The following is a 23,387-nucleotide window of genomic DNA, read 5'->3' as shown; positions in this document are numbered from 1 at the left end:
AATAAAGATATTGACGTACCATGGGTATTTGTATTTTATGATGTCTAAATCAAACTAACCTATCTATTGTATTGACAAGCTCCAACTCGAGGATGAAACAACTACCAGACACCAAAAATAAAACTAAATTTTTCAATTATTTTAATGTTTAAAAATCTCATCAGTTTAACTGTTCAGTCATATTGTCTGTAAAATTAATTCTCCAACATGAAGGCCTAAATGCTTGATATTTGTAGTGGTGAACCAAGAAACCCTCCATTTATTTATGTCTTCAAAGTAATCAAGATTAAATATGAGACAAAAAATACTGCTATTAGCCTATAAAATCCAGTAAGTAGTAAAAACCAGTGTAGAATGTAAACTCAGGCTCTTTAAAAGTCCTTCAAATGAAACAATTTAAGATGAAAAATTACTCTGCTCACTGCACATGTGATGAGGTTACAGGTAGACATTTAGTGTATAATCAATATCAACAGTGACCATGCATGTTTGGTGAGAATGCAGCCTGTGGGTAGATGTTTCTACAATAGTCTGAAATACTAAACCAGGACAAACATGAAACATTTAAAAGAAAACCTTTGAAACAAACATCCATTACTTGTAAAGCAACTTTATTTCTCCTTTATCAGCATATTATTTGGTGCAACAAGCACCATTTCAACTCTGTGATAATCTCAAACTATAATGGATCGTCTTGGTAAAATCCAAACCAGATGTCATCATCTAGCCACCGTCCGTCCACAGGGCAACACAGTGAGATGACTCAAGTTCATGTGGGCAAGTATGAAGTCCAATTATCTGCACATTGTGGAATCCACTTACAAAGAAAATCACTGGGGGAGCCCGACACAAAGAAGTACACAGAGGCAGCATTTGGAGAGAAGGCAGGGGCACGGTTACAAACCAACAGATGCATTCAACCTCACCTTTCAATTATAGTTAAGACTTCTTGGAAAAAAAAAGGGAAAAAATACCCGAATGGAGCTTATGAAGAGGACCAGCACATTGAAATTGAGCACATGCAAAACAAAAGAACTAAAAAATAAAAATAAAAAAAAAAGACATTAAAATGTAGTTCATGTACAATTATACACACAAAATAAACAAATGACGAGAATGTATTGACAGGTGATGATAAAGATGCAAGTGCAACAGAGCAAAAAGTATACGTTCGCCTCCTCCCGCATACTACGCCATGTTTCCCCATATGTGACTATGTTATAGGATAGCAAAAATAACCTCTAATTCCAGGCTACTGGTGCCAAGTTTCTATGATCCTGATCAGTAGTCCTGTGATCAGTGTTTAATTCTCAGATGCCTAATAACTACGGATTCAGTTTTAGCAGGAGGGTACACACTGCACAGGAAACACATCATTATCCAGAGTCTTTTTTTTAACCATAACTTTATAACCCAAACCAAGCTGTAAATCTTGATCTTAACATTTTAAAAAGCTACAGCTGTCCACAGTCTGTGATGACAAGCTTCTTTGTGGGCGTTCCTCCCTTTGTGCCCAGCTCTCCCATCTGTTGCACCACATCCATGCCGTCCCGGACAAAGCCGAAAGCCACGTGTTTGAAGTCCAGGTGTTCGGCTTTCTTCAGGGTAATGAAGAACTGCGAGTTGTTAGTGTCGCGCCCGCAATTGGCCATCGACAGAATGCCCGGGCCCGTGTGCCGAACATCAAAGTTCTCGTCCTCAAACTTACTGCCATAGATGGACTTGCCTCCAGTGCCGTTACTGTTGGTGATGTCACCAGCCTGAAAGACCAATGGGGAAACTTATTAGTAATGTTACATGGAGAATTATAAAAAGAATATTGTACTTTATTATTAACAATTACATTTTAACAATGTACAATTTACATTAATATGTCACAAGGTCTATCTAGCTGTAGCACTGCTGTCTGAACATTGATGAACTGAAACATGAGTCGAGAAGGCCACACTTTGAACCTCATGTTGTAATTCCTAACAGACTGTTTTCTTCTCTGCTGTCTTATTGCACACTGACCAGAAATCAAGATAGGAGTGATAGAGATTTTGTAGAAAGGAGGGCAGAGCAGCATAATGTTTGATGATCTCAGCTCCGTTGCTGAATAGGGCTGTCACTTCTGATTTAAAATTCAAATGATCTTTCAAAATGATCTGTTCAAATTAAAAAAAAGAACAGGCTGTGCCTTATTGTACTCATGCAGGGGGCGTTCCTGAAATGCAACGTCTGTCTGATCCACTGCATGTCATCAGTGACATGTGACAGTGACACACACAGATGGAGAAAAAAAAAATCATGGATAAAAGTAATGCTGTTTGCAGTCTTTGTAAAAGTGTAGAAGCAGCAAATGGATGAACAATGTCAAGTCTACAATGTATTTTTGGACAGGCTGCGTTTAAATTAATTTGAACCAATTAAGAGTTTGTATGAATTTGTTCAAACCTTTTCTAAAAAAGTGACAGCCCCAGTGCTGAATGCTTGTGTGGTCAACTAAACTACCCCTGAACCAGAGCAGACTCTGGCACTGCTTCCTCTGTTGTCCAGTGTGATCACCACTCTGACTATCAGTGCTGTCAAGCAGGAGTTTATAACTGAACAATGATGAGGACACACACTTTTGATCTCTTTTGCTGTGTGGAAATTCAAAGTCTTCACACCACAGATGATGATAATGATGATGATCGTGTTAGATGCCAGTAGATGACATGTAATATTCAAAGTGTCGGCCCATACTGGTGAACCACATTTGTCTCAAACACAGCTCTGTTGAAACTGAAATATCTGCTGAAATTGTAGATTAAAAAGAGTACAAATATATATACATATACAGTAAACTCTGGTGAGAAGCCATCACTCAGTGAGAGCATAGATTTGTCAGCACATCATAGTTATCAACAAATGTACCTTTGCACAAGTTTCACATTTGAATTATGTGTGAAACTGTAGTCATCTAAACATGATGACCTCCTCACCTGACACATGAAAGACGGTATGACCCTGTGGAAGATGGAGTCCCTAAGCCCGAAGCCTTTCTCGCCGGTACAGAGCGCCCTGAAGTTTTCCGCTGTCTTGGGGACAATATGGGAGAAAAGCTCTATGGTGATGGTGCCCAGTGGTTGGCCGTCGGCTGCCACTTTGAGGAACACCTGTGGGTTAGTGTCTCTGGAGTGCTCTTGAACTCTGGACATCTGTGGCGAGGAGATACATGAGGCGTCGCCATCAATTTGGCCTATGCGACTCTGGCACTCACAGAAGGTCTTCTTGAAGGATTCGGTTATCTCGGGAGTTTTGAACTTGGCCGCCAGCTGCTCCACTACGCCATCACCATCTGGGAAAAACAAAAGGGAAAGACAGGAGACCATCAGCGCGGGGGGACAGCTGAAAATCATCAATACAAATGTTAGCACAAAGGACTATTTTGGCATTATTGGCTAATGTTTGCCTTCAAAAACCTGATGAATCCACTGTACAACATGCTTTTTGTAATATTAACGCAAAAGAAAGCAAGGGATAAAGGTAACTGGTTTAAAACATTGCAGGTTATCAATGTACAATTATGTGATTTTAGACAAGAACTAACAGCAGAACATAGGCTTGCATGTCTCCATGACAACAACTGACACTCTGAACATGGGAACCACAGAGTACAGCTGTGTGGTCACTACACAGATGCTTCTACAATAGCTAGCTAATCACAATTAGACTGAAACAACAGACAAACGCAGTGCAGAAACTGACTATATGTGTACCTGAGTAGTCGGTGGCAGTCCAGATCAGTGCGTTGGCTGAGGCGTTCATGGGTTTGAGTTCTATCTCCTGTGTGATGGTGTGGTTGGCACAAACCCTCAGCACCTGCTCTCTTCTCATCAGGATTCGGTAGAAATGTTTGACTGGGTGGAAGAGGATCTTGAGGTCGCCAATGCCGCGCTCCTTCCACTGGCTGAGGTTGCGGTCCCATCGGTACAGCTTGGCGCGCTCCTTAAACAGGATTTCCTCATCCTCCTCACCAGACTTTGTCTCCACCTGAAAGACACACACAATTTTGCACAAGGATGAGGCGCCGTCCTGTACCCCAATCACTGAACTTCAATTTAATGTCTAAAAAAAACCAAAACCAAAATATTGGATCTTGGCATTTTAAAATGGTACCTCTGGTAATGACACTATTGGCTCAAAGTGAATGTCCACATTATTAGAAGCCTCCTCTTCATCACTGCCCTCCTCATCGCCGTTGTTTTTTGGAGCGGAGGTCACTGCGGACCCAAATACTGTCGCTCCAGCATTTGCCCACGAGAAGTTGGAGTCTTCATAAAAAGAGAAAACAGTAAATATGCAGTGAAATATCATTTTGTTGTGGTGATGCACTGGTAACGCTATGTCAGTCAGTTGTCAAAAAGACCATCTTAAGAAAATGTCAGTGTTGAAGCCAACCTCCTTTCGTTCCAAATGCAAATTTGTCTGTGTTTTGCGCCAAGTCAGCAAAAGAGAAGCCTCCAAGTGAGTTGAAGCCAAAGCTGGAGGAGTCTGTGGTGGGAGGAACAAAGTTATCATTAAACACTGAATTGAATGCAGATTTTTTATTCCTGTCATGGGACACACTGTAATTTTACTGTGTAAAATGTCCTAGAACGCGTAAGCAAACTAATGTCAGATTGCCCAAATCGTGTTTTCAAAATAAAATATGATGTAATGGACCTTCTCGCAGTAATATATATGATTAAGCATCAGTGTATATGATGAAATAGTCTCCTAGCTGGCTCCTTGTGGAAAGCCCTGAATGAACAGAAAGTGGTTTACACCTTGACTAGCTGTTGTAGCTGTAGTAGTTGCAGTCCCAGCGTTGGACTCGGGCTCTGGGCTCTTCTTAGTTGACAGGTCAATGGGAGAGCTGCTGCTAGGAGCTCCACTCTGAGTCTCTGTTGGCTGGTCTGAGGTCTGCTCCTCCAATGCAGCAGTAGACGTGCTGCCTGCAGCAGTAGACGTGCTGCCTGCAGCTCCTGTGCTGCCTGCAGCTTCTGTGCTGCTGGATGACGGAGTCGGCTCTCCTGGGGCTACAGCAGGGCTGCTGGAGGCCTTTTCAGCTTGGTTTAACTGGGCATCCTGAAACAACTTAGGAATTAAAACTACAATAACACTGGTACTTGTACTGATTAAACTAAATATACTTACAGCTTTAGCCGAAAGAGGGTAACTAAACTACAATGTTTACCGCTTAGTATAATAATGACGGTGTCCCAACACCAGGAATAAATTGACTTTTCACCTCTGCCAAGTCCATTATGTTCTCATTGTGGGAAATCTTATAAAGCATAACTTTAAGACTTGGCAGCTAACCTCATGCATGAATACTGTGTAATCTACTGTATTGAGATACTGTCTGCTTGCATGCTTATTTGACTAGAATTACTATTTATATTAAGTGTCCGTTACCAGGTCTTGCTGTGCCTTGCGGACTTCTGTCTCAAAGTCTTCAGGCTTGTCGTGGTCCGGGTCACTGTCTGTGGTGCTCAGGCCGCAGAAGAAGGTGGGTGGAAGTTGCAGGCTTTTGGCCTTCTCCTCCTCCTCCGGCGTCGGCTTCTTCTCCCACACCACCTGGCAGTCTGGCTCTGAATGCAGCACAAAGGAAGTTTACAAGTTTAGGGCTAGAGAGTGACTAGCAGGTGAGGAGAGCATTACTTTTGATTAAGTTTGCATACTTATTGCCATTTAGTGTACAGTATATTGCAGTATATACACGTGGGAGAGATAGTTTTTTCATCTATCACAGCCTTAAGACTGTCTGCGAAATGAATTAAACCCAACATGACAAATGACAAAAGCGAAGGCGAGTAACTGGATAAAACAGTGTGTGAAACAGGATATGACATACCATCACCACATGCTGCAGACTTTCTCTCAGGTGGATCAAGGTAGAGCTTTCCATTCAAGGCTTTAACTGCTGACTCGTAGTCCTCATCTGAAAATTTAAAACAAATCCAACACACATTTCCTTACACTTAAATTACTGTCTTGCTATCAAGAAAGATGTCGATTCCACAGTTCCCACTTCACTCCCACAGAACGTGGACAATGCCAATGAGCAACAATGTAAGACCGTCTTTGTTTTGTCTACTTCTCTGACTGAAGTATTCAGATTTTCAGCACATCAACATATTTTGTCGTCATGGTGAGAGACAACAGTAACAAACTCCAAATACAAATGCATAAGAAAATATAATCATGACCTTTTGTTGTTTTGTCACTCCCAGAACAACTGCATTTGTTTGACTGAAACATCTACTATATTTACACCTATTTATCATATATTCACATCAGAGGATGGTTATGTGGAATGTACATACAGTAATCATGCAGACAGCGAGAAGCACTGCAGAGCTTTTTTAGCAGCAAGTGGTCATATTTTGGTATAATGAAATTAGCTGATGGTAAATTAATAAAAAACAATACCATCTGTGGAAAATGCAAAATTTAAATCTAACAAGTCATATGAGCCATCCCAGTTACCATGTTCACTTCAACAAAACACACTTTTATACTCTTGTTACTACCATCAGTTTGATCGTCGCTGGTGTAGCCTGGTTCATTCTGGTAGCAGAAGAAGGTGAGAGGCAACAGTAGTTTCCTGGCTAAAGCCGCCTGTTCAGCAGTGGGTTCCCTGACATACAAAACCTCCACCTCAGAGTCCTCATCCGACCCCGCACTGCCTCCTTCTGCCTGAGTTGGGCCTATGACAGACAGATACGATAGAAGTAGAACAATAGATAGTCAGGCTGGGAAGGAACTGCTGAGAAGAGAAGCAGAAATTAAGCTGCTTTAATCCCTTTATAACCACAGGGGTTAGTTCCACACACACAAACGTCATGCACGGCAAAAATGAATAGCATGCATTTGATTTACAAATGTGTGAGACAAGTTGTATTAAGACAACGTTTACATATGCACGTCTCTGTGTGACTCCACCACTTACTGTCCGACACATGGTACTGTAGCATTAAATAGCATAAATACCTGAGCTTTAACTCTAATTAGCCATTGCTTAGGTGCACGTCTCTGGCAGAAGCCAGACTTGGCGGGGAATTGCATGTCATGCTGTTGCTACACACCCTGCACTAAAAATGGCACGTGTGACGTTTGCACGGTGCATTCCTCTCTGAGGGAAAGCTCTCTGTGGAATCTTCTCAGCTCACCTTTCAAAAGACATTACTGATGCGTCTCCTGTTGCTATACAAAACTCTAGTTTGACTGTCTATTGAAGAATGAAATGCTGACTGGTCATTAATCATTGAACGACAGTTATTACACTACCACATTCCCATAGTCACATATATTTTAGCATGCTTACATTGGGGGAATGTGGCATTTTTCATGTATCTATAGCAACACCTTTCTGCCCCTATGAACTGAAGCACAGTATGAGATCTTCTGATTGCCCTTCAATCTAGATTCAAGTCTCAGATGAGAGAAAGTCCAACTAAACTTAACTGGACATTTGCTCTTTGGTTGGCGAGAGGAATACTGTATAGACAAATTCAACAGTTAGCATTTTTACTAGAGCAAATATCAAACAAGTATTTAAGAGCTCAAACTAACTTTTGAGTAAAAATATAAACTTTTTATCCATTTAGATATGGGAGCTGTGAACCACAATATCAAAATATAAAATTTAATCACAACATCATTATATGAAAGATAGTAAATGATAATATTGAATTACCACTCAGCCATAATAAAAGGGCTAAACCTGCTTGAGGAATTGAACGGATTCTAAAGACACTACAGATTTAAGATAAGCCACAGTTTTAAACTAAATTTTATTTTTTTGCCTTTTATGAGATTATTTAACTGTATTACACACTGTTTCCACCGGGACCCTGATGAATTAGCAGATACGCTCCTTTGTGAGACACTTACATCTTGTGACATACTTGAATATTATTTTAATTACTGAAATTATTTTTTACAATAAAAAATGCACCTCCACACACTGGACATGCAACACATTAGCTTCAAGGTTTTTTCCACTCCGTGCATCCAGGTTATTTCTGTCTAGTAGTAAGAGCCAGCCAGGTGACAGCTGATAAGTGTTAACACACACTGCAGTGATTAGAGTACCTGGGGGTTCAAATTGGGTGGTTGATGTGCTGGTCCAAAAAGCCATTGGGTTATCTTTGAAAAGCCTAAAATCCAGTCCTAAAGGATGATGGGTTGTTGGGCGAAGAGAAACTAATTGTGAGGCTGGTACCATAATCATAAAACATGACTAAATGTGTTAAAATGAAAATGTGAAATGCGTTGAATGAAATGTGTTCAAGCTCTGAGGGTATGCAACACATGTTCAGCGTGTTCACTAAATCCTCCTGTAGATAATTTACTGTATACACTTTTACTAAAGGTACAGAATATCTTAATACAATATCTGTCCTAGAACATTTTGAGACGTGTCTTGGCTGGGTCATCTAAGAAGATGATGGAGCAATGAGATGCAGATGAAACAAGACAATGGAGTAAAACTTGAATGAACAAAAACAGTTGTGTTACTCAGACATCAGACAATTTTTTTTTACCTTTCTCTGGGATTTTGAATGCAGGTGCTGCAGGCGAAGCCATGGCAGGATGTCCAGAATCTTTCGCTTTCAAACCAGATCCAGATTCCTCAGTCTCAGAATGAAATTTAGGAGAGCCAAAAAACTTCTGAAGGCTATCAGTGCCAAAGACAAACTTAGGGGGTGACACCACTGTCTTTGAGGGGTTGATTGGACTTGGAGACCCAGCTGCGCTTGGCTTATCATCGGAGGAAAGCTCAGTGCGTTCCTTTGTGGTCTCTTCCAGAACAGCGATAGCAGCCTTCCCACATACAGTTGTGGCAGTCTCTGCAGATGCTGTGGATCCACTATCTTGAGGAGTGGCAACGCTGGATGTCACTGGAGTCATGAGTTCCTGTTTTTGTTGTGCAACCTTGGCCTCTTCAAAGACCCGTTTGAATGTGTTTGCAGTGTCCTGCAGCTTGAATCTTACAGCCAACTGCTCAATATGACCCTCTCCTACTTCCGCAAAGTCCAAGGCACTCCAGACCCAGGCCTTCTCTGCGCCCTTCATAGGTTCCAGCTTCATGGCTACTGTGATCCAGTGGTTGGCACAGATCTTAAGTACCTGGTCCCTCCTCATTATCAACCTCACTCGTTTGGTGTTGTAAGACTGCAAGACCTTGAGGTCTCCTATACCCCTCTCCTTCCACTGACCCAGTTCCTTATCGTAGCGATACAGTTTGGCCCTGTGACTAAAGACCACCAGTTCATTTTCCTCTCCTGTAGAAATCTCCACCAGATCAGGCAAGGGGACCACAGGTTCAAAGTACTGTCCATCCCTCTCTTCATCCTGGGTTACATCCTGCTCATCATCAGTCCCCACTGAGGCTCTGCTCTGGTTAAGCTTTGCAGGAGACTTGGAGGGGCTGATGCCAGGTTGGAAGCTGAAGTTGAACCCACCAGTGGATTCTCCAAAGCGGAAAAGGTTCTTTCTCAGGGGGCTGCTGGCGATGGGCGAGGCATAGACTGATGAGTCAGCCGTATCATCTAAAGCCTCTTCTCTTAGGTCGTAGTTATCCCACTCCAAGGTGGGGCCGGTGGTTTCACCGTGAGGCTTGATTACAAGACTTGAAACATTGCTGGATGTTGTAATGTCTCCCCGGCTGTCATCATCTTTGATCTTTGTTTTCTCATCTGTCAAAAAAGACTTCAGGTCTTTCAAACCAGACTTCATTTCCTCTGCTTTCTGAATAAGGCGTGCTGTTCTGCCCGAGTCTACAAGCTTGTGCGGGGTTTGTAGGGGGATGTCCAAGAGAAGTCTCTGACACTCTTCAAACTTCTCCTTAAACTCATCAGCAAGTTCTGGGCTTTTGAACTTAGCAGCCAACTGTTCAAGTTTAGCATCTCCATCAGAGAAGTCATTGGCCATCCAAATCCATGCTTTGTCTGAACCTGCCAGGGGCTTCAGATTCATGGTTGTGGTGATCCAGTGGTTGGCACACACCTTCAGAACTTGCTCTCTTCTCATCAGCACCCTTAGCCTGCCATTAGTGCTGTTTTTCAAGAATTTAAGGATTCCCACACCACGCTCTTTCCACTGACTGGTGTTGGTGTCAAATCTGAACAGTTTGACACGCTGAGAGTAAAGAACCTGTTCATCCTCCTCCCCTGTCACCAGGTCCACCTTGTCAGGCATCTGGACAACTGGTTCAAACTGGATATCGTCATTTTCCTCTGTTTTATACATGTCGTCATCCTCTAGCTCATTTGAGGCATCCGTCTTGGTGGGGGTTGCCTGTAATGATGAGAACACCTGCTCACCGGCCCTAGAGAAACCTTTGAAACTGGGGTCGCCCTGGCCAAACTGGAAGTCTCCTCCAGAGGACTGTGCCAAGTCTGCAAAACTGAATGTATTGGTTTTTCCAGCAATTAATGGATTTTGATCTTGCTCTGTTTGGCCCACTGAGGGTCTGGAAACATTTTCTTTCTCCTTGTGCTTGTCAGCTATGCTTTTCAGAAAACTGGAGGCTGACCCTGATGGAGGCGTTTGATCATCAGTTGAGGGAGTTTCTTTTGCAGGGTCCTGAATGCCAAACTTGAAGCCACCAGCTGGAATGGGCATTGAGAAAGAGAAGCCTGAAGAACTTGTGGTACTAGATCCAGACTGAGGAGCTTCAAACTTGAAAGAGTTTGTATCTTTGTTTTGACCAAACTGAAAAGTGCTGCCAGTTTCAAAAGGCATTGTGAATCCAGTTCCAGCAGGCTGGCTTGATGAACTCTTGGTTCCAAAGGTAAAGCTGAATGTGGAGGCTGAGGGAGCAGCGCTGGTTGTGATTTTATCATTGGGATTTGGTGTTTGACAGGCCAGACACTGAGAGGCAGAGGCATTGTTTCTCACCAGACATGTGTCACAATCCCATTCTCCATCCTTTATAGCAAACATGGCTTCTAAAGAGGGAGTGGTATTTGGGGCATGGCAGGAAACACATTCAGCAGCTGATGCATCATTCCTGACCAGGCAGGCATCGCAGTCCCACTGCCCATTATATTTTGCAAAACCAGACCCACATCCTGACACTGCTGGCAGATGTGATGATACTGTATCCCCATCTGTTGATTTAGCAGCAGGGTTGGGGGTATTACAGGCAACACATTTGTCAGCAGAGGCTTCATTTCTTACTTCGCATAAATCACAGTCCCACTGCCCGGGCTTCTTGCTAAACTGGGCACCAAACCCAGAGCCAACGGCAGATATAGAGGGCTGCGCTACAGGTGCATCTGCAGCTGGTGCTGTTTGTGCTGTCACAGTTGTTTTAGGTGAGGCTTTAAGAGTTTTACAGGAAACACAACTGTCTGCAGAGGCTTCATTTCTTACTTCACATACATCACAGTCCCACTGCCCTGCCTTCTTGCCAAACTGAGCCCCAAAGCCAGAACCAAACGAGCTGGTTACTGTATCAGCAGGTTTTGAAGTGCTGGTGCCAAATGTAAATGAGGAGGGTATAGATGCTCCAAAAGCACCAAATCCAGTAAATGTAGAGCCAGAACTACTTGGTTTTGATAAATCAGTCCCAAATTTGAAAGTAAAGGGACTGGCTTTGGTGTCACCAGCAGGCTGAATGTCTGGCTTGGATGAAGAATTGGGATTGGCACTTTGACAGGCGGCGCACCGCATTTCCGTGGGTTTATTTCTTACACAGCACACAGTGCACTCCCATTCCCCTTCTTTAAGAGCAAACTGGGCTGCCAGTGATTTAGAATCTTTAGAGCTTTCCTCTTTCTTCTCCTCTGGATCGTGCTTTTCTTCTGATTTGAGCACAATTTTCTGGGCTTCCTCAAACTTAGCTTTGAAAAATGATGCCTCGTCTACTGTTTTGAAGCGGATGGCCAGCTGTTCGGGCTTAGGCTCTTCATCTGCATAATCAATGGCATTCCAGACCCAGGATTTGTCAGAGCCAGCATTTGGTTTCAGCAGCATATCGGCATTGATGTAGTGGTTTGCACATATCTTAAGGACCTGTTCCCTTCTCATTAAGAGGCGGACCTTCCCTTTAGTGGTGTGTTTCAGGATTTTAACATTTCCAATGCCCCGCTCCTTCCACTCTTTTGTCTCTGTGTCAAATCGATACAGCTTTGCCCTGTTACAAAACATTTCCTCCTCTTCCTCCTCACCTGTTTTCACATCTACTTTATCAGGAAGGGGTACAATGGGTTCAAAGTGAGGACCATCCTCATCCTCCTCAACATGAGTGCTGTCATTGTCGCTCTCCACTGCTCTTTCCTCTTCTGCTGCAGACTGGGCAACCCCAAACATTGGCTTAGTAAGATCCCCAAATTTAAATGGCTGCTCCACCTTGCCAAACAGACTTCCTGTGCCTGTGCTTGGCGCAGAATCAACAAAGGAGAAGCCAGTAGCATTTTTATTGCCAAAGGTGAAGATGCCTGCTTGGCTGGGGGGCTGCTCAAGGGCTGGGGGTTTCTCTGGGACAGTATCCGTTTTAGTGGGAATGTCTGACGTAAGAAGACCAAGCAGACTTTCACTGTGCTTACCCTGGGAAGCTGAGAAAGTGAAATCTCCATCGTTGGATTTAAAGTTGGAGTTGAATTTAAAAGCACCTGAAGGCGTTGACTGGGCAACTGCCCCTGCTCCAAAACTAGGCACTTTGGGGACTTCAGCAGGTGCCTGCTGGCTGAAGGAGAGCTTCCCAAAGTCCATAGGCTTCCCCTCGATGCTCTTTGGAGGCTGAACAGGGACTACAGCTGGTTTGGTGAAGTAGCCAGGTTCAGGCAGGGGAGGGTTAGTGGTTTGTTGGGTTACACTCTGGCCATAATATTCTTCACTATATGGGGAAAGAAGGCTTGTGGCTGGTGATTCAAACCGAAGAGGGGCACCAAAGACTGGTTCTTGAGGAGGATAAATGCAGGCTGGGGCAGTCTGCAATGGAGGTGTATGAGTGGGCTGCTGGTAGGCATACATATGCTGCTGAGGTGGCATACGGTTTATGCCATACATTGGACCCTGTGTAAAGAGAGAGAGGGGGGAAAAAAACAAAACAAACACCATTGAGTATATTCTGAACATGTTTATTATTGTGAACTAATGTTAAAGCGTGATAATTACCTTGGTGGGGGTTACATTTGCTGCTGTGCGCAGGAGATACTGAGAGTTATAAGCTGGAGACTGGTTGTAGTACACAGAGGGGCCGGTGGTGGCAACTTAAAAAAGAAAGAAAAAAAAAAGATACAAATATGTAAAGATTTTGTTAATTTTATAGACTATTTCTGTCTAATACTTTTAGACAATAATATAGAACTATAAAATTTAGATATGCTTTGGTTCTATCTAGTGTGCTGACCTGTTAGGGGGGCCCCATGGTAGGACTGGGCGGGGGTAAAAGGCTCCTGTAGGCCCTCTGCCCCATAGCTCTCCCCATACATCTTGTGATGAGGGGAGCCTGCAGTCCCTGAAGAGTTGTGTCTCAGATCATGGACCTCATTCTGCCAAACAAGGAGATTCATTAATGAGAAGTGAGTCAATTGGACACATCTATGCAGAACTTTTAACTCACACTAAAAGAAGAATATGTAGGATATCGACATAATTTACTAAGCCATTAATATGTTAATCAATGTCATGCACCCATATAATTTCATTACCTTTTGTTATGATAAATTTAGCATAATGTACCCATCTATTTCCATACTCACCACTCTACTGCTTTGAGTTTCTCTTTTAAACTTGCACTGTTCTCACTCACTCATTTATTCCATCTAAGTGGAACCAGTGTGGAATTAAATAGAAAAAAAGATTTTTAATTTCTTATCCTGACCTTGAGGGCTTCAACTTGCTGACACAGCATCTGGAGGAGACTTTTCTGGTCCTCCACCCAATGAGGTGGTGTCTTGGGAGAAATCTGAACAAAAGGGGAAAGAAATTATGAAAAGTCACTTAATTTGTGTTTTGAATCTATATGTCTGTGATAAACCCAAGGAAATGCTTAATATATTGATGGCATTAAGACATCTCAGCTGGTCTTCTGAATGAGAACCAATAACCTGAACCTACCAGGTGTCTTTTGGAAGGGGAGACGATGCTTTTGTTAGGAGAGGGAGTTGAGAACTTTATGTGGGATATGGTGGCAGAGGTTTCTGTGGGATGAGCAGGGCTGGAGTGGGTTGGTCTTCTTCGACCCTCCTCCTCCTTCTCCTCCTCTTCATCCATGGCCTCTCCACTGTCCCCCAGCTGTTGATTCACATCGTTCAGGAGGTCCACAACTTCCTCCATGGAAACAGGCAGCTGGGACACAAGTGTAATAAATGGTTACATAGCTGCAGGGTTGTAAAAGCATGAAGATATACTGTGTCCAGTATGCCAACTCATTCCCTGAATAATGTGTCACCAGTTTTTGCTGTTTTAAGGTTCAGCTTGCTTGGAGCAAAAAGAAATGGGACTTGCCTTCTCAATGTCATCTGCATTAGCATTGTAGATCTTTGACAGGTAGGTCCTGAACTTTCTCAGAAAAGTGATGCATCTGTCTTGGGTCTCCTCAACCCCGTTGCTGGCCTCTTCTGATAGCCGCTGGTAGATCTGCCAAGGAAACACAGCACATCATAGAAAACGAATAGCAAAGGCATGTGTAGGTGTCAGCAGCACTAGCATATTAGGAATTAGGGGCGTTGTCCCAGATAGCAGCTCAGAGGATGTTGGTGCCAAGGCAGCAAACATTGGAAGATGCAGTGAAAAAGCAAACAACACCATGCTGTCAGATTGAGCAGAAGTACCTTTTGTGGAATCAACCCTACCCACCTACTCTGTCTTGCATTATTTAACTGACACAGCTCCAAAGGCCTATGGCAAATGCATGCTTATTATGCCTAAACTTCCACAAAGTTCGTTATGTATATTTTAACAAGATATCCATTAATGATTATTGGGAATGCACTATTCCTGCTTTATAAAGATCTGTTGGACCACTAGCTGCCATGAATGGGAGTAAAGAGTAAACTGGCTCTTGAATTTGTAAACCAAAAAGATGGTACACATCTATAAAAACTAAAATATTAAAAATATACAGCTATTGTTTAACCCAGATGGTGAAAGATGACCTTATCCCAGTTATGTTGTGTAGACGCGTATGACTAACCTGTGCCAAATGCCAGATGGACGACATGTTATTGATGGTTTCCAAGGTAGCGATGGCCTCCTCGGTCTTGCCTTCAATGTCAAGGAGAGCCGCTTTTGCTATCTTGGCTTCCTCTTCATAATCCCTAACAGAAGAAATCTGAACAGGAACACAGACACATAAAATTTGTAAGCCAAAATGGTTCAACTTGGATCGGTCATTTGGCAAATTAAAACTGTAGTATCAAAAGGTGCATTCATTTGCTTTGGTGGCCTCAGTGCGAATCAAAACGCAAACTCTTAGATCTACCATTTGACCAACAGAAACACTTACTAGTTGAAAAATGTCAAAAACCTGTAAAATTGTGTTAAAATCAATTATAAACTAATAAAAGCATTACAACACAAGGCGTAAACACTGAAAGACAAAGCACATCATTCATAAAAATAGCTTATAAAAGATGATGGTTATTTGCATGCAGAGCCAAAAGCCTCAACATCTTCAGACTAAAGACTAGACTGCATCAGGATTTGAGAGTGGACATCACCACTTAGACTCAGAATTTCACATAATAAAAAAGGAAACTGACAATAGCATTTACCTGAATGTCTTTGGAGGGAAAGTGTATGAAGAGGGGTTCAAGGGGTTCTGGTATACTGCGTCTGTTCTTTATCTTTTCCAACAATGGAAGTGCAACTTTCCAGTAGTAGACACTGCGGCTGATGTACTCCTTCTGGTCGTAGTACGAGTGCACTCCATCACCCTGGGTTATTAAACATACAAAGATAGCTGAACATCAAAGAGAGAAGGCAAGCCTGCTGCATAAGTTTAATGCAGGGAAAACAACATTAACAAGGTAAGACAAACAGTTCATGCACTTTTGTTTCTTCAGGTGTTACAAGATGTACCATAAAACAAATGCACACATAGTCAAAGAACCAGCACATGTGTCTGTTTGGACATCTTCATCACATTTAGCAGCTGTGAGTGACAGAAAGGAGCAGGTGGAAAGGCACACATGTCTGCAGGATCTGGCAAGGTGCTGAGTTATCCAAGTGCTATTTTTCTGGCCCTGGTCTATGTGTGCACGACTGCCACCCACAAATGATCTGGAGCCCTTTCTCGCTGACCATCTTAGTAATGCTTAAAATGAAGGAAGTTGATCATACTGATATATTCATATTGATGTTCATGCATCACATACACCTGTCCATCTTTACACCTTGTGTTGCTTTGCCTTTATGCTGTGAAAGTGCTGCAGTATGATGCGTTCATCCTATTGCACATTACCCAATCATTATGCAGTAGCACTAACAAAGGCAAAGCAAGAACTTGTGACTGGATGCTTTAGTTGTCAATTACAATTACAGTGTTTTGTGTGAATTTTGGCACACTGTAAAAATACAGTCAAACAACTATTTCAGTATTAAAAATCTCCTGTGACTCCATCTGCTAGCCAAGCACCCCTGCCTGAGGTTTAGACCCCAAAATGAAAATACTTTAGCTGGCTACTCACTGAGCTTGTGGAAACAGTGCATGTGTGTGTGTGTGTGTGTGTGTGTACCGTCTGGCTGAGACATTGAGCCCAATGGATGGCCAGTGCTGGTTGGAGCCCATGTTTCTCCCCAGCCCTCAGAGTGTTCAATCCATGTTGCACAATCATCCGCAGTTTGGCCGACATGCCAGGACTACATGAAGAAATACAACAAAAACACCTGCTCAGCCTCAACATTGACATCAACAAGAGGTTCAATGTTATTTTAATCCTGTTATCAACACGTGTGGAAACTGTAAAAGAGTTCATTGTTGCCTTCTATGAGTTTCCTGGGATTTCAAACTCTTGACCGTAACCAAATGTTCCATAAAAGACAAGTTACTGGCACCGTCACTACTTTATACATTGCAGGATTGACCATGTTGAGATTGTGAACCACTCAAACTCTTCATTGACAACCAGAATACAATCTGTAAATGCATTATGCACTCTACTGCTGTCTTGTGTGCTGTCTCAATAGCAGAATATCTACAGTGCTAAACTGTATGTTACACTGTATGTTTTGTTTCAGCGCTAGTTTTACTCACGCTGCTCGTTTGTGAATGAGGCTGTAGATGGCATCCCACCACTCCCTCTGTCTGTCAGTGGTCAACAGGCGAAGGAGGGGAAGGGGGAGGCAACGAGGCTCATAAAGCTGCTGATGGTTCACTCCACTGCTGATCTTCGCCGTCTCCTGGAGCTGACAGTGGCTACAGAACACCACTCCAGATAAAAACACCTGGATGGAGTAAACCAGATGAGTGAGAGACTGAATTTCAGAACCAATACAAGACCTCAGTAGCAAAAGTGTATCAATCGTACAGATACACTACAGAGTCTTTCCACAAAATATTTGGTCATTAACAAAAAAAGCAATGTTTGACCTCTATATAGCCATTTTGCTCAGCTGCAGACATACTAAAACTACTCTTGCTGAAAATTAGATGCTCACTTGTGGCTGTCAACATGTGATCCTGGGACAACAAATCTTCAGAATCAGAATCAGAAATACTTTATTGATCCCGGGGAGAAATTGTACTCTATTGTGAGTTTTTGAAAGCTCTAATGTACTTGCTAAAGACAGGATTAATGAGACTGACATTAGAACAAATTCTGTGTACCAAATCTTTGTTTCACAAGCAATTGTTTATTGTACATTATACATTGTTGTGTATTTAATTCTATAAATAAAAATATCCTGTTTCACACATCTACATGCATGATTAAAATCTTCTTTCATACGTTTTATAACACTCTTGGGATGTGCTGAATATATTAGTGAAAACGAGTGTAAACCTCTCCAGCAAAGCTTCATCACGCGTTATGTGGTCACACCAAACCAGCCCACATGATTCCACCTACCTCCAGGTCCAGCAGGCAGATGGACTCTGGTGCGTTGGTGTCCAGTTTGGAGGTTTCCAGAGTGAGCCTGGGAAAGAGCTGCTGAAGCCAGTCCCGCATGGCCGGTCTTTGGGCCAGAAGGGTCCACTGTAGCCCCAACCAGCTTAGGTGTTGCAGGTCACCACTATGCAGCAGGATGGAGCCTACAGAGGAGGCACCAAAGTTATGACCATGTAGGAGTACTTAAAATGTCACAACGGTTGCTTGTATGCAGAAAAAAATTTAAGCCACTATTTGGGAGTATGTGAGATATTTTGGAACTAAGGACTGCAACAATGAGCTCTTCAGTCTACTTTAGTACTCAGTCAGATTATTGGTTTCATACCTGCGTCCCATTTGGCCAGTTGAGAGAGCTCTGGAGCCATGGTGTTAATGGAACGAATGTCATCATTGGCAATAAAGGAAGAACCAGTGGAGGCCTGTGGTCCAAACAGGAGTTCAAACAGAGAGTCCTGACCGCTACGGTTCCCAAACGCCTCCACCACCTACACACAGAAAACATAAAATGATTCTCTGTTTCTAAACATATAAATTAAGTAAACCAGTGCTGTCTATCGCTATGATGCAGAATGTTAGAGTAATGTTAGTGTAAGACTATAAAGACAAAGCAATAGTGCATCCGTCACGGTTGTGACAGAGGTTTGTAGCGTAAAACCTCCACAAATCATATTTTGCACATGCAAAATTAAATTATTCCAATCTATTTATTACAATGCCCTTCAGAGACATATGGCACTTTTCATTCCAGGCCTTTAACTAAACTGAACCACAACACATGCACAGACCTCTCTGATCAAGGTGGATGAATCAGTGCTCAGATTTAGCAACATGTGGCCGGCCTGACTCTGTCTGTCGCTGGCCAGCAGCTCCAGAAGCTGTGGGGCTGACTGGTCTCTTTTGGTCACTTTAGCCTTTGGTCTGGGGACCTGGTGGAAGGACAAACAAACCAAACTGTATTCAAACACTGTCTATATTCAAAAGTTCCTGTCTGTGCAATGCAAAAAAAAAGCCATTTTGTTAAATAAAAGACAGCCTGATTATAGGACAATCCCCACTTTTGCAACACCTGCTTTTGGAGAAGACCCTGGTAATAGGCTAGCCCCATTCCTCAACGGCAGTCGGCTAGTTGGTGTGTCAGTACCTGGTATGCCAGCAGGTAGCATAGTGCAGCCAGGTCAATAATGGCCCTCCAGGTCTGCTGGCGATCCTGAGCCAGCTTTAACAGCAGTGTGGCAGCATGCAGGTAGAGGTGACCTCTCATCTCCACAAACACCTCAAAAAGATCGTCTGCGTGGCGGGTAGCAACACTGCTCAGCGCCTGCATAGCTTGGTCAAAACTACACACACACACACACACACACACACACACACACACACACACACACACACACACACACACACACACACACACACACACACACACACACACACACACACACACACACACACACACACACACACACACACACACACACACACAAACAGTTTAATGTACAGCACAGTTCCTGCAGTTGTGAAGATGCTTTAGTGGAATAAATTGAAACAAATGGTCACCTGGAAGGTTGGAAAAACACATTTACTCTCAAATCCAAAAAGTAGACTGAAGTTGACTTTAGGATTTTAGGAACATGACCTACCCACTGAGGGCATCGAGGCTGGGCTGCACGCTGCTCTCAGACAGTGTGATTCTCAGCAGGCTGCAGTGGGCCAATAGCAGCTCCCTCTGGAGACGCCGACACATCTTCTCATTACTAGAGACGCTGGGCTGAGCGAGATACTCCTGCAACAAAGGATATCCATTGTTTAGCATCATTTTAAGTTAAAACAGGTTAGAATTAACTACGATAAATACAACAGAACACCATAGAAGCTTTCAAAAGTGCATGCTTCTCCAACCCTGTCAAGTATACTCTATGTTTCCATACTGACCTGCAGTGTGTGCAACACCACTGTGTACCAGTCCAGACTGTGGCTCAGCATGCCCCTTTTCTCAGCAGCCAGGCAATGCTTAACAGCTTCATCCAGCCGCCCGTCCTGACAGAACAGCTGAACCAGCTTCACGTTCACATGAGCGTCAGCCGGCCTCGCTGCCAGCTCGGCCTGGAGGAGGTCAAACAACCGGTTCCAACCCGGCTGACCCTGACGACTTAACAAACGCTCCTGCATAGAACAGCACAGATAAACCACAGAGGGTCAGTGTGGCATCCTTTCCTCCTTTAATTAATAAGCAGCTCCTTCGTGAAAAGTTGGAAAATTAACTTTAAGGCACTGACAATACAATGACATAGTAAGTTACAGACAAGTTAAAATAGTGGCACTCGATTACTTCAACAGCTTACTGATGTAGTGCATAATAAAGGTCTTACTGGGGATTCAGAAGAAAAGGAGGCTCACCTTCAGGTTGAAGACTGCAGGGTTTCCTGGCAGTAGCTTGGCAGCTTTCTCCACCCAAAACTCTGCTCTGCTGTCACATTCCTCCTTACTGACCAGTAACTCAGCCACCTTCAGCACCAGGTCCCTCTGGGCTGGGTTCAAGTCCACTGACCGCTACGTACACGCATAAAGAGGTTCAGACATACTAGTGTCTCTTTTACAAAGGTTTTTACAAAAGCCTGCAGACATGTAATCTAAAGCGCGAGACTCAGCATTCAAAATATGACAAGTGGGGAAGAAAAAGAAATAGTAAAATGGCTACTTTGTTTGTACCACGGTGAAGTCACATGTTGGAGAGTGGGGCCTCATGATGTTATTGAATAAACATGATGAATTGAGAGGCAAGAGGGCTGCGTAAAGCCCTCTGATGCAAATTTGTGATTTTATCATGCTTCATTTTTTTGTCTCCCTACTTTGTGATATCAGAGAATAAAACGTTCCATCTCCTCATTCTTCTCACATTGTGATAATTAAATGTCAGATTTTTTGTTTAAATGTATATTTGTATATATTTAAGACCACAGCTGGGAGGGAAACACAGACTCTAAACATCAGCTAAGGACGATACTGATAGTTTTGTTATAGCCCACTAGAAACTTACAGTAAGCTTTATTTCTGAACATTTTTAAAAGCATGCATACAGTAGCCTTTATTAAATCAGTTATTATAACATGGTAAAGTAGGTGTGAATGGGACTGTCAAAATTTGCCACTTGAACATGGGCAGTAGGATCAGACAGCATATACAATTTATAGATTGTTAGTTTAAATTTAAATTTACTATTAAATGCAACTGCATTCAGAGCAATGTGTACTATTTCCACTCCCTATGCAGGTATTAATACCAGCCCAAAATACCTGTTTGATTGGTCCACCAATAATCAAGGTTAGTTACATACACCTTGTATTATAAAATCAATCTCTTCAAGAATTTTAACCACCAACCCTGCAATTAATAACATTAAATCCATACAGTAGCATCTGCCAAGGATTAATTAATAACATTAAATGCAGGTTTTGTGGCAGAGTTTGACCATCCTCTTTTTAAAAACATTTGGAGGAGAGCCTTGATTTCAAGGAGCACACCATGCCATGCACTCTTTCAGGAAGGAAAGGCTTTGCACTTTCCCCCCCCAGTGACATGTTCTTCCTACCTTGTAACATCCTACTGCCTTGTTGATGTCTCCCTCTCTCTCATAGAGCTGTCCAAGGAATTTGTGTGCTTTCGGGTCCCTCTCTTGGACTTTGAGATACTCTGATACATGTCTAGGAAGAGAATGAAAAATGCAAAATTACTACCAATATAACGGACACTTCGTGATAAGTAATAACACATTTGGTAAACAACAGGGGGAGGGCTTTTGTGTGCGCGCCTACCTTTTTGCAAGTTCATATTCCTTTGCTTCAAAGTACAATTTAGCAAATAAAAACCCTTTGACTGGCTTCTGCAGAAAGAAAACATAGAAGATGAACATCAGTGAACCAACAATATTTTGAGCAACTTTAAATCATATTTATCTTGCTTGTTATGTTCGCTAGCAAGCACAGGGATACCGTCACTAAAAGTTAGATGTCTTATTAGGAGATATCCCAGATACAAATGACCCCTCAGTCCTGATATGGTGAAAATGAACAAAATATTAGCCAACATGGTTACAGGATTATCTTCACTTATGATTCACCGACTTGTGCTTGCTGAGGTCTAATACCTACATTGGTACTTGTTCCTTTAGATTTAGATTCTGTGGTGCCAGTTACATTTGCACATTAAGATAATAAGCACCCCAATTTAAAAATGTTTTTCATAATTTTAAAAGGTATACATTGTGGTGGTAATATGATGTGGATATGTTTACATTAAGGACCACAATGGAATTACTGTGATTGTAACTTGATTTTGTCATCCTTGATATTTTGTAGTTTAGTGTGATTTAACGCACTCGTTCTCATAATATCAAATAACCTAAACTACATATTTATTAGGTTATTGTTTCTCTTCTTCTTGTCAGTACCGTATACGATTTAGAAAACGTTTGGTGCAACATTAACGTTAAGTTATGTACAAGTCCAGTAACTTCTGTTTACAGATAATAGAGTCAGCAATTAAGTTAAATTGCAGATTTCTGAATAGGGCTTGGCGTGCAGCTGCTGTACACGAGTTAACGGCAGGTATTGCGGAATTGAAGCCATGTTGTTCCAAATGTATACAACTAGTAATACCTGTACAAGTAGCCGAAGTAGCTGTGTGAGTGATGCTAACTAGCACGGCTAATTAGCTAGCGCTGCTATAAGCCCCATGCCGCGCAATTTGTTAAGGGTTAAGGGGACAAGACGAGGCGTCATCATGCCGGCTAGCTAGCGTTCGCGTAACAGAGGTTACAACGAACACAACATTCAAGCCAACTGATCAAACGTCGGCTTAATTAAAACTACAACTAGTGATCATTTGATCCTGGTGTTCAGGTTGTGTCCTCATATCGGCGGGCTGAAACATGCTGGTCTGACATGATGGCAGCAGCATGCTAACGTTAGCCGCCGGTTCAACTTACCTCTTTGAGTGAGGGAGAGGAACTCTGTACTGAGGAAACGTAGCGGTCCACTTCAGCCTTACTCCGCCGCATGGCTTCCAAAAACAAATACTTCTAAAACGGCTGACGATTGTGCATAGAAAAGTAGGAATTCACAAATGTATAAAAACTGACATTAATATCGGTTCGACTGTCACTCTTAACGTTAACTGCCCATGATGTTATTGCGCATGTCGGCTTTACCGTCAAATGGCAGCCGGTCACGTGGGGCGTGCGCTTTCTTGAATCAGGCTCCTTAACCAATGAAAATCTAGTATTCAGTTTGACGCACGCTGACGCACTTTATTTTG

General features: G+C 42.6%; 1 protein-coding gene across 3 annotated transcripts; it reads right to left on the bottom strand.

Moving 5' to 3' along the window:
* Positions 1–590: 590 nt before the first annotated feature.
* On the bottom strand, positions 591–23,130 carry ranbp2 (RAN binding protein 2). Of its 3 annotated transcripts, XM_070915194.1 has the most exons (31): positions 23,059–23,130; positions 21,887–21,954; positions 21,664–21,775; positions 20,472–20,624; positions 20,007–20,237; positions 19,715–19,857; positions 19,219–19,414; positions 18,863–19,003; positions 18,403–18,562; positions 18,039–18,220; positions 17,225–17,415; positions 16,707–16,830; positions 15,744–15,905; positions 15,164–15,301; positions 14,476–14,607; positions 14,086–14,316; positions 13,850–13,933; positions 13,376–13,517; positions 13,141–13,235; positions 8,559–13,038; positions 8,107–8,184; positions 6,543–6,719; positions 5,864–5,950; positions 5,425–5,600; positions 5,027–5,094; positions 4,794–4,957; positions 4,426–4,518; positions 4,144–4,298; positions 3,744–4,017; positions 2,967–3,322; positions 591–1,760 (listed from the first exon to the last, which is right to left on the bottom strand). In XM_070915194.1, exons 1-31 carry the CDS (start codon positions 23,128–23,130, stop codon positions 1,455–1,457), a joined length of 9,171 nt encoding a protein of 3,056 aa, XP_070771295.1. In that variant the 3' UTR covers positions 591–1,454. The 3 variants fall into 3 exon arrangements, with proteins under 3 accessions (XP_070771295.1, XP_070771293.1, XP_070771294.1); XM_070915192.1 differs by having other exon boundaries at positions 4,794–5,094; XM_070915193.1 differs by lacking the exon at positions 8,107–8,184 and having other exon boundaries at positions 4,794–5,094.
* Between the last annotated feature and the right edge of the window lie 257 nt (positions 23,131–23,387).

The sequence above is a fragment of the Enoplosus armatus genome, chromosome 11 (genome assembly GCF_043641665.1).
Source record: "Enoplosus armatus isolate fEnoArm2 chromosome 11, fEnoArm2.hap1, whole genome shotgun sequence".
NCBI classification, from domain to species: domain Eukaryota; kingdom Metazoa; phylum Chordata; class Actinopteri; order Centrarchiformes; family Enoplosidae; genus Enoplosus; species Enoplosus armatus.
The sequence above is the reverse complement of the archived record's forward strand: the minus strand, read 5'-3'. Positions and strand labels throughout refer to the sequence as shown.

What these genes read in the sequence shown, in the direction of transcription:
- ranbp2 (XM_070915192.1), bottom strand. Translation starts at nt 23,130, where the DNA reads ATGCGGCGGAGTAAGGCTGAAGTGGACCGCTACGTTTCCTCAGTACAG. An exon ending in AGCTACAACAGCTAGTCAAG is followed by an intron (nt 4,519 to 4,793) that starts GTGTAAACCACT and finishes CTCCCACCACAG; the next exon opens with ACTCCTCCAGCTTTGGCTTC. An exon ending in GACTGCCACCGACTACTCAG is followed by an intron (nt 3,323 to 3,743) that starts GTACACATATAG and finishes TGTTTTTCCCAG; the next exon opens with ATGGTGATGGCGTAGTGGAG.